This window comes from Pleuronectes platessa, chromosome 5 (genome assembly GCF_947347685.1).
Source record: "Pleuronectes platessa chromosome 5, fPlePla1.1, whole genome shotgun sequence".
In the NCBI taxonomy this organism is placed as follows: domain Eukaryota; kingdom Metazoa; phylum Chordata; class Actinopteri; order Pleuronectiformes; family Pleuronectidae; genus Pleuronectes; species Pleuronectes platessa.
In genome coordinates this window covers 2,560,925-2,572,779 of record NC_070630.1, presented here as the reverse complement: position 1 = coordinate 2,572,779, position 11,855 = coordinate 2,560,925, and the positions used below count along the sequence as shown (strand labels likewise).

General features: G+C 46.0%; 1 protein-coding gene across 1 annotated transcript; it reads left to right on the top strand.

The window, feature by feature from the left end:
- foxa3 (forkhead box A3) lies at nucleotides 1–3,384 on the top strand. The gene is made up of 2 exons (XM_053423428.1): nucleotides 1–441; nucleotides 1,675–3,384. The coding sequence occupies exons 1-2, from the start codon at nucleotides 370–372 to the stop codon at nucleotides 3,004–3,006; spliced, it is 1,404 nt and encodes a 467-aa protein (XP_053279403.1). The 5' UTR covers nucleotides 1–369; the 3' UTR covers nucleotides 3,007–3,384.
- The last annotated feature ends 8,471 nt before the right edge of the window (nucleotides 3,385–11,855 follow it).

Below are 11,855 nucleotides of genomic sequence, written 5' to 3'. Positions count from 1 at the left end.
CAGCTCCGCCTGCGTCCCGAGGCCCCCGGTCCACCGAGAGAGACACGGGACAGACGCTGCTGAGACCTAACGAGCCAGGTTATGAAACGATGGATGAGTGACAAATAAGAAATATTGACATTACTATTCCAGGAGCAGAAAGTCTCTTCACTTTTTATTCCTCTCCGGTTTTTCTTTTTGGTTCGAGATCTTTTCTCCTTCGTTCTTGGGCAAAAGGAGGAAAATCCTCGTCTGGATTTTTCCCCCGAAATCTTCAAACTCTGCGACGGATTTTATATTTATTTTTTTAATTAGTTTTTTAAAGAAATAGATTTTTCCCTCAAAAGTGTCAGAGATACGACTTTCATCCTCCAGAGGTTTGTGTTGGGGATGTTGAGCTCTGTGAAGATGGAAACCCATGATCTGCCAGAGTGGAATACTTTCTACAGCGAGGCCAGCGAGGTAAGGACGCGTTCACACAAACACAGAACTTTAAAACTAGAATGTATTGTATGAATATGAATCTCAATGTCTTCATGAAGTGAGTCTGTGTCTCACTTTCCATCTGGAATCAGGTGGAAGAGTCGTGACAGATTTTTATTTGCGCACAGAAAGACTCGATCGTATTCTGATCGCATCTAAAACAATATTGAAAAAGACTTAATATTAAAACCGTAAACTAGCCTGGAAACTATGCCGGAGTAGAATAAGAATTTAAATAAACCTGTGATAAAATAAGAATAAATGTGACGGAGGAGGACGGACAATTATTATTTGAAAAAGTTCCAACAGTTTTATAAAATAAATCAATTACAAAATATTTAAAATCATTGCAGCAACAGTTACTAATAATATGAAGCAAATAAAACAATAAGTTCTACTTTTAATTATTTATTTAATCAAACGTTACATTATAGGCTTCAAACAGATGCTTTTACTCGATAGTTTAAATAATCATTATTCTTCCTCCTCCTCCTTCTTCTTCTCTCATTGTGTCGCAGCCTAAATGTTTTAATTCAGTCAGAGTTAATTTTATCAGCAGCTTCAGTTCTCACCTCAGTTCGACCTGATGAAATTACTGAGAAGAAAGACTCTGATAATATTTAACCAACGATCAGTAAATGAGCCGAGATACCTCCTGTCGCCCTGCGGATCTAAAAAAAAAAACAACTTTTTTCTTAAAGCTTTTACAGATTTGATTAAAAGAGACAATTCGTGTTATTTAACACTTTTTTTCGAAACGTAATAAATAGAGAGTGGAAAAATAAAACTCCTCCATTTGATCTCGAATGCTGGACAACGTGTTTTTTCCACGGGAGCCGCGGAGGAGGCCGTCTGAACCCAGGGGCACCATGACGCGCTTTTACGCATTTTCAGGTTAACATCTCGGTGTGAAATCCATGTCCTCTCCGCTCACTGAGAGCCTCATTGTGCATTGATAAGAAGTCTCCTTCTCCCAGTCGAACCGTTTTCTCTTCACATTTAACAGCGGATTTTACCTGAGAAAATCATTTAAATCAAACTGTCAGAACAGAACTCCTTCTGTGATTGGTTTTTAAATGATTACAAATTAGATTAAAGATCAATATTAGATTCTTTTTTTATTTATTTATTACTATTTACACTGTTGAACTCTTTGTTGCACGTGTGTGATGTTTCTTGTGAGTAACCAGATGTTGTTTCTCTCTGTTCCAGATGTATTCCTCTCCCAGCACCATGAACTCAGGTCTGGGCTCCATGGGCTCCATGGGCTCCATCAACAGCTACATCAACCTGAACCCAGCCACCGCCTCCCCCGCAGGCATGAACATGGCGTACCCCAGCTCCAGCCTCAGCAACTCCCCGCTGGCTTCCATGGGAGCCGGGCCCGGCCACATGTCCCTCTCCCCGGTGGCCTCTTCCCTCAGCACGAGCTCTCTGGGTCAGCTGGGCCCCGGATCCAGCTCCCTGGGCTCCTTGTCCCACTACCAGAACATGGGCCAGTCCATGAGCCAGCTGGGATACCCCTCGACTGGGTCCCTGAGCCGGGCCGGGCCCAAGGAGACTCCCCCAAAGCCCTACCGGCGTTCACTGACCCACGCCAAGCCGCCATACTCGTACATCTCCCTCATCACCATGGCCATCCAGCAGAGCGGCAGCAAGATGCTCACCCTGAACGAGATCTACCAGTGGATCATGGACCTGTTTCCCTACTACCGCGAGAACCAGCAGCGCTGGCAGAACTCCATCCGCCACTCGCTCTCCTTCAACGACTGCTTTGTGAAGGTGGCTCGCTCGCCAGACAAGCCGGGCAAAGGCTCCTACTGGACTCTGCACCCACAGTCAGGCAACATGTTCGAGAACGGCTGCTACCTGAGGCGCCAGAAGCGTTTCAAGATCGAGGACAAGTTGGCAAAGAAAGGAGGCAAGAGCCAGGAGGGGGGCTCCGGGAAAGGAGGCCACAGTGGAGATCACCTGGGGGAGGATCACAGCCCCACAGGAGGATCCGAGGGAGCTGACTCCGCTCACTCAGACAACTCCCACCCGGGCTCCTCAGACGACCAGCCGCACCCCCGAGGCTCCCTGATTCCACTAGACTGCCCTGTGCTGTCCTCACACCTCCACAGCCCACCGATCTCCCTGCCTCCCTCCTCTTCCACCTCCTCTTCCATCCCTCCATCCTCCATGTCCCTCTCTGGCACCTCCTCGGCCTCCTCCAACCCGCTCCTCCACTCCCATTCCTTAGTGGGTGGCCCCCACCTCCTGCCCAGCGCCATGCAGCAGCACATGGACCTACAGAGCGACGCCCTCAAGTCCCTGGACCCCCACTACAACTTCAACCACCCCTTCTCCATCACCAACCTCATGTCCAACGAGCAGAAGATGGACCTCAAGTCCTACCAGGACCAGGTGATGGCCTACAACAGCTACACTGGAGCCACTCCTGTGGGAGCCAAGCAGATCTACGACAGCCCCGGGCCGGTGGCCATGGACTCAAGTGCTTATTACCAAACTCTGTACAGCCGCTCGGTGCTCAACGCCTCCTAATGTGGACACACACACCTGCTGAGCCAAGATGGAGACTTCTCTTTTAGCTCTGCCTTTTCTAAAATGGACACCCCAGCTCTCTTTATTTTCCTCTTCCTTTCTCTCTCCCTCTCTGGCGCTCGTCCAGCGGCCTTGAAAGAGACTCACATCTAAAATGGCCGCCGTGTTTGAGGGACCAAAGAACATTTTTTGGTTTTTGGGGGGGGGGGTCTTTTACCAGCTTCTGATGAACGTGGACACATGGGTTTGGTTACATGGAGGAAAGAGAAGTGAAGCTGGACGTTGAGAAGTCTGAACTGACGATGAAGACATTTGACCCGTCTGTGTGCTCAGTCGTCTCAGGAGCTCGGTGCTCGGCTAAATTGGCTTTGTACAAAATGTAAATAGAACTAATGTGGGGAAAAAAAGGATATTTGCATTTATTTATGAAGGGAATAAATTTTAATATATCTTGTAAAGTGCTCTGTCAGCCAGTTACAACCCAAATGTGAGGAAAGAAGAAGTTCCAGGTTACTGCTTCAGGCAGGTGTTACTGCAGCGGGAGACAGTTGAGTACATATTTTTGTTTTGTTACAGCTTTTCACATCATGTTCCGTCATTTCTGTCCCGTCAATGCAAACGTAGCTCGTGAAGTTTTTACTTTCCCCAAAAAAATGATTTGTAGTTTTCTGTTTGATATGAAGAAAAAGAAAAAAAAGCCATTTCATTGTTGCTGGAGCACAAAAAGGAGACAGACAAACAATAATCTGCAGCCAGAAGGAAAGAGGCAAAGAAACTGTGGTTAAAAAAAAATCTTTAAAAAAAAGCATGTTGTGTTTTCTGTCCGAATCATTTCCTGTTGTAACGTAGACGAGAGCGTCGGAGCCGAATGCTTCACCACGACCGGAGACACTCAACAGCTGGCGGGTGAGGTGCACGGGGGAGGGCAGTCAGTTACTGAAGCAGCGGAGGGGAGGAGAGATGCACTATGGGAGGATTTACATACAGTACTTTGCACTATGGAGCTCCCAGTGGTCAGGTGGGCTGATAGTGTGTGTGTGTGCATGTGTGTGTGTGTTACAACAATACTTAGAGCGACCCCTTACACCGTCAATGCCTCGGCTCCATGGGATCAGTGTCACAATGTCCGAGGGCGTGGATTAACCCTCGCTGTCCTCACCTGCCGCTCTGATAAGAGATCAATGTATCCATGATCTATTGAAGGATTACTCAGAGGACGCACGAGTCTCAGGTCACACGCCGGCGTCCTCAGTGTGGAGCATATTTTAGTTCATGTCTTTTTATTTAAGCTATGGTCCTTCTCGAACTTTGAACGTGTGCTGATATAATATATTGTTGTTTTTTTGTTGTCGTTGGTTTTAATTGTGCTGAAAATGATTCATGTTTCATTTTTCTTATTAAAAAGGCAAAATATGTGGGGAGAAAAAAAAATTGTGCGTTTGTTTTTCTTGTTCCATCTTATTGCTCGACAGGGGCGGAGGCAGGGATATAGGGGCCTTGTGAAAAGATATGACAATGGGCCCCTGTCACCACCCAACACACCCAAGAATTAAACTGTTATAGATTCAATTAAGTGTTTACAGTTTGATATTTTAATTAGTACACAGGCGTATAACGAATTATTCTATTAATGATGGTAGGTTGTTTGATTAACAAGAAATGTACCTTATGTTATATAATTGATCCGGGCCCTTGTCAGTTACAGGCCCCTAGAATCATCTCCCCCCCCGGCAGGGCCCCTACAATAGTTTACATTTTCACAGACATTGATTCTGTCTCTTTTTTAATAAGATAAGTTTGTTTAACATTTTGCAAGATTTTACATAGAAATAAAAATGCAGTTAAAACAAGGTATTTAAAGGTTTTAAGAAGTTGTTACGCGACTAGTTTCTTAATCTCAAAATTAAAGGTGAAGTCATTGTCGACATATTCAACCAACGACTTGGTTAAAAGCAGGAAAAGGTCTCGATCACCGAGTCAGAGTGAAGTCGATGACACCTCCCCCTCAATCAATCAGTCGGGTTCTTTCACCTGGCTGGTGAGGCCGTGGAATAGCAGAGCCTTGTTGAAACAGCTCCTGAGCAAATGACTGTGGTGTGTGACATGTCGGACTGGTAGACTAAACACGGCTGGATCCCACTGAGAGCCTCAAAGCAGAGCTCTGCAGAGGCAGCATCACACACACAGACACACACAGACACACACACAGACACACAAACACACAGCAAGACCCGGACCAGTCCAAAAGGGACTGACCTGCCTCTGACCCACCGCTGGAAAAGCAAGACCAGAGACAAATAAATAAAACAAAACCTGGAGAACAGAAGCAGAATATTTTTGTCTTTAATCTTCAGATCACCCCGAATAGACCTGCAGACGTGAAATTGAACAATTCCTCTAAACATGTCAAAGATGCTGTCGGACTGAAAAGCAGGAAAACAGCAGCTGAAATATAGAAACCTGCAGATTAACAGTTGTTTAAAATTCCTGATCCATATATCAAATGTTGCAGAAGATGAATTTAATGAATATAAACATTGTTAAGTTCACAAATTAACCAGTGACGCAACGACAACTCGCTCACATCTGAGAGATACATAATATTTTTTTTTATTGAGCTTGGTTCCGGCAGCTGCCACTCCCTCCTGCTCTGGCGACAGGCCTCCGGTCTCCTTGTCTACCTGTCGCCTGTCTGTCTACCTGCCTGTCTGTCTGTCTACCTGCCTGTCTGTCTGTCTACCTGCCTGTCTGTCTACCTGCCTGTCTGTCTACCTGCTCGTCTGTCTGTCGTCTGTCTACCTGCTTGTCTGTCTACCTGCCTGTCTGTCTACCTACCTGTCTATCTGTCTACCTGCCTGTCTGTCTACCTGCTCGTCTGTCTGTCTGTCTGTCTACCTGCCTGTCTGTAGCCTGTATACCTGTCTGTCTGTCTGACTGTAGCCTGTCTGTCTACCTGTCTGTCTGTCTGTCTGTAGCCTGTATACCTGCCTGTCTGTCTACCTACCTGTCTATCTGTCTACCTGCCTGTCTGTCTGTAGCCTGTATACCTGCCTGTCTGTCTGACTGTAGCCTGTCTGTCTACCTGTCTGTCTACCTGCCTGTCTGTCTGTCTGTAGCCTGTATACCTGCCTGTCTGTCTACCTGCCTGTCTGTCTACCTACCTGTCTATCTGTCTACCTGCCTGTCTGTCTACCTGCCTGTCTGTCTGTCTGTAGCCTGTATACCTGCCTGTCTGTCTACCTGCCTGTCTGTCTACCTACCTGTCTATCTGTCTACCTGCCTGTCTGTCTACCTGCCTGTCTGTCTGTCTGTAGCCTGTATACCTGCCTGTCTGTCTACCTGCCTGTCTGTCTACCTACCTGTCTATCTGTCTACCTGCCTGTCTGTCTGTCTGTAGCCTGTATACCTGCCTGTCTGTCTACCTGCCTGTCTGTCTGTCTGTCTACCTGCCTGTCTGTCTACCTGCCTGTCTGTAGCCTGTATACCTGTCTGTCTGTCTGACTGTAGCCTGTCTGTCTACCTGTCTGTCTACCTGCCTGTCTGTCTGTCTGTAGCCTGTATACCTGTCTGTCTGTCTGACTGTAGCCTGTCTGTCTACCTGTCTGTCTACCTGCCTGTCTGTCTGTCTGTAGCCTGTATACCTGCCTGTCTGTCTGTCTATCTGCCTGTCTGTCTATCTGCCTGTCTGTCTACCTGCCTGTCTGTCTACCTGCCTGTCTGTCTACCTGCCTGTCTGTCTCTCTGCCTGTCTGTCTTTCTCCACGTCTCCAGTCAGCCTGGTGGCTCAAGCCGTCCCCGTGTTGTGGGAGTTGTCATTTATTTCTCGTTGCCTTTTCTTTCCTGTCACGTCAACCCTCATCACCTCAATGCTTCCAAAACACAGACCACAGCAATATGCAATCTCATAAACACAAGCACACACACACATCCAACGCACACAAACACACACAAAAGTTGATGTTTACAACCCCTGTTTCAATCGATGAGCTGTGATGCTGCAGAACTTACAATGGTTCTGTTCCTCGAGGGAATAAACCTCCGGATAATTTTAGCCTTTTTATGACAGAAGATCAATAAACACACGTTCAAAGTAGATCAGACGGTCACTTTCCCAAAATGTCCTCACTCTGTTGGTGGGAGGCTCAAAGCGGTCCTCACAAAGCTATCTGTATAAAACCACACATGCGCACATGCACACATACACACACCTTAAAAATGGTCACTGGTTTATAGTGTAAGTGGGAATCTAAGGCATTTCGTCACCTTGCATACACAATAGTCCCTTAAGAGCAGTTTGATAAGAGAGGTGCGCACCCGTCTGATATGGTCTCCACAGCTACAAAGACACACACGCACGCACGCACACACACACACACACACACACACACACACACACACACACACACACACACACACACACACACACACAGGTATGACTAACCTGGCCAACTCTAAAATGTCACTCTGATACGTCCCCTGGCAGAAATCAGGTGACCACACTGATTGTGGTCACATTCAGCTCTCATGAAGGAAAACAGAATCCAGTCTCTGCACTGGGAACCAACACTGGGGTTTAGATGCAGGAACTGGAAGAATATCAGCCACAAAATAAATGTGAGCGTGACCCTAACATCTGTAACCTCTGGGTTGTAATCTGTCACCCTCGACTGACCCAGTGTCCAAACCCGAGACTCTCAGAGAAGAGATACCAGCAGCTGATAACAGTCTGAATGTCACAATAAAATAATCTCCTCTCGCGAACGACCACAACCCAGTGAGGTGCTGGGATTAGAAGTTTGTTCCCAGCTCGTTTTCATTCATGTTTGAGCAGATGTAACACGGTCACATATGGAAAGATACATATTTGTCAAATCACTGCATTAATCAAGCTGTTTATTTAACATTAGCATCACTCATTTACTGCATATTTGAAACTAGTATAAGCAATCACAACACAAATCATAGTGGGTATCAGATAATCGTCAGGTAACGAGAGGAGGCTGGTCAAGTTTGGGAAAATAAATAGTTTTTATTGAGAATAAACTTTTGTGAAATAATAGTCAGGGGTCAGAGATACAACTTGACTTCACACATGATCCAAAACAAGTTTAGAAAAGTTCACTGAAGATCTGTGACAGGACGCAAACTCCCATCCTGTGCTCTGCGGCCTATGCATGGAGCCGAGGGTTGTTAGTTGTGTGTAGGTGTGTGTGTGTGTGTGTGTGTGTGTCGCGTTGCAACTACACCCCCGAAACACTAGTGGCGGTAGAGTTTCTTTGGTGTTTAGGGTCTTTTGGTTTCTTCTCCGCTTATTTACAAATTCTCTGTTGTCTGTTTACTCCAGAGCGATGGAGAGCGATACTAAGAGAATCGTGATGGAGCTGATAGATGATGAAGAGCGATTACTTTTACTTAAAGAACTGCAACGAAGAGCAGAAAGACGTCGTCCATCTTTGTTCCTTCAACTCGTTTAAAAAATGGTGTTGGGCTCTGCGGAGTCAAACTTAATCAGTGGATCCAGATGGATGTCGGGCATCAGAAGAGTAAGTGGGTCTTTAAGCTGTAATAAATTACTGCAGAAGAAGACAAAAACAACTAAACTCCATCAATGTGACTCAATTGGCTTAAGTTTACTCAACTTCTTTCTTAGGTTAAAAAAAATCTAAATTCAATTACTCGTGTAACTGTTGTGTTCACACAGAACATCACACGTTTGTTCACATTCACAGACGAAGGCGTGAAGCTGCTGTTTGAAGTGAAAACAGTTTGAGTTGGAAAGTTTCCTCCAGATAAGATCTGCTTGCTTCTCCAAAGGGAGAGAGCTCGGCCGTCGGGTCAGTGGGAGGCGGCGGCTGGCGTCCTCCTCACTGAAGAGGATATCTGTCTCCTGAGGTGCAACAGTCTCTGAGTTGTTGAACACTTGATGACAGCTGCCCTCGGGCCCGACGACCGGGACACCTGCACAAAGAACGACTGTGCCCGGAGGGAAAGAGCTCACAGGCAAAAAGAAGATGCTTCCTGATCTGTGACTGCTCAGCACATCACGGCCGGGCGGCGGTTTAATCAGCTGCACGCTCCCTGGCCCCAACACCGGAGAAAACCTTTATGTGTCGTTTGACTCGGGTCCTTTTCTTTCTAAGCAGGATTAAGCAGAAGTGGTTCCACAGAAGTATGAGTCAGAGAAAACCTCGTTAAATGTTGATGTAGCTCAGATCCAAGTATCGAGAATAAATTCAAGGACTGATATTTCTGCGGTTGTGACATTTGGTGCAGACAGACTGAGTTGAAGGCGACTGTTTGGCTTTGGCAGCGGCACGCACTCTTTTTTTAATTAATTAATTAATTTAACAGGTGTTCGATTCTGATCTCCTCCCAAAGAAAGAGAGAGAGAGGGAGAAAGAAAGAGACCAAAGGGAGAGTGAAGGGTGGTGCATGTTTTCAAGATGTGCAATGCAAATGAGGCAGTGCATCCTGGATCCTGTTAGGTGGATGTACTGTTTACTTTTGTTATTGCCTGAGGAGAGGGAGGGAGAGAGAGAGAGAGAGAGAGAGAGAGAGAGAGAGAGAGAGAGAGAGAGAAGGAGGGGAGCACTTTCAGTTCAGCCCTCAGGTCATACTCTCCCTTTTCTGAAAAGTAAGTTGGTTGGATGACAGAAAAGTCCGTTGGTTGGGAGGTGAGACAGAGAGACAGTGAGACAGAGAGACATAGAGATATAGAGACATAGAGATAGAGAGACAGAGAGACAGTGAGACATAGAGACATAGAGATAGAGAGACAGAGAGACAGTGAGACATAGAGACATAGAGATATAGAGACATAGAGATAGAGAGACAGAGAGACAGTGAGACATAGAGACATAGAGATATAGAGACATAGAGATAGAGAGACAGAGAGACAGTGAGGCAGTGAGACAGAGAGACAGAGAGACATAGAGACATAGAGACATAGAGATATAGAGACATAGAGATAGAGAGACATGGAGACAGTGAGACAGTGAGACAGGGAGACAGAGAGCGAGAGAGACAGTGAGGCAGTGAGATATAGAGACATAGAGAAATAGAGACATGGAGACATAGAGACAGAGAGACACAGAGATATATAGACATAGAGACATAGAGACATAGAGACATAGAGACAGAGAGACAGTGAGGCAGTGAGACATAGAGACAGAGAGACATAGAGACATAGAGATATAGAGACATAGAGACATAGAGACAGAGAGACATAGAGACATAGAGATATAGAGACAATGAGACAAAGAGACATAGAGATATAGAGACATAGAGACAATGAGACATAGAGACATAGAGACATAGAGACAATGAGACATAGAGACATAGAGACATAGAGACAATGAGACATAGAGACATAGAGATATAGAGACATAGAGACAATGAGACATAGAGACATAGAGATATAGAGACATAGAGACAGAGAGACAGAGAGACATAGAGACATAGAGACAATGAAACATAGAGACATAGAGATATAGAGACAGAGAGACAGAGAGACAGAGAGACATAGAGACATAGAGACATAGAGACATAGAGACATAGAGATATAGAGACAGTGAGACATAGAGACAGACAGACGAGGAACATGAAGAAGAGGGAGACAACTCATTTTACCATCACATTATTCATCAGTAATAATTTATTTTCAACGTACATTATACAACTTCAGCTTCCAGGGGTCACTCAATCAAAACTATATCAAAAGCCGATATGTGATGATGTCATGAGGCAGCGTGGGATCATGGGAGTTGTTGTTCTCAGCACCACTGCAGCTGGTCAACTGGTTAGAGGGCTGTTGCTCCTCAGTCGTTTGTTCTGGAGGTTTGAGCAGAGCCGGGCGAAGCCGCAGGTCAACAGGAAGTGATGCAATCAATCAGGAGGTGATGAGAAGGAAACGTGCTTTTACTCTGAAGAGTCAGATGAACAAAAAGATGTTGATTAAACAGCCAGGGAAGTTATTAGGACAGAGACATTCATGCAGACAGACAGACAGACAGACAGACAGGTAGACAGACAGGCAGAGCGACAGAGCGACCGACAGAGCGACAGACACTAAGCGCCACTGGACAGCAGAGCAGCAGATAAGCAGGTTGGACTTTGCTCCCTCAGCTCTGGGTGTTGCAAAGAGGCCTGAGATAAAAGTGCTGGCCTGTGAGAGGAACACAGAGGAGGCTGCTGATTACATTTAACCTGACTGTGTGTGTGTGTGTGTCTGTGTGTGTGTGTGTGTGTGTGTGTGTGTGTGTGTGTGTGTGTGTGTGTCTGTGTGTGTCTGTGTGTGTGTGTGTGTGTGTGTGTGTGTGTGTGTGTGTGTGTGTGTGTGTGTGTGTGTGTGTGTCCAGGGACAGTATCGATCTAACCAGGGCCATCGACACATGGACGCAACAGGCTAAAGAACAGACACAAAAAAAAGATGGCCAAGCTGCCTCTGTGCTGTTGAGCAAGCAAGAGGCGAGCAGAAGCCGTGGAGCAGGTTTGTGACGGAACGAGACGTTGAGCCTAATCCCCGAGTCCCGGCTCAGGTGACGCTCTCTGCTTCGTAAACATTAACTCGCCCCCCCCGGAGCCAAAAGTGTACGACTTCAGGTGCGTGCGAACGTTTTATAACACAATTTACATTCATCCAGCTTTAAGTGTAAAGTGTTGTTTGTGCGATCCCCTGATGAGTTTTAACGTCACAAAAACAAACTGTTCCCTCTGCGGTTCACCCGCTCGTCCATAGCCGACTTTCCAGAACTGACTCCCGTGGATCCGTAAGCTTGATTCTAGTTCCCACTGTACGGTTTTCGCGTTATTGAAGTTATTGAAAGTTGAAGACAAAAGCCCCTGATCAG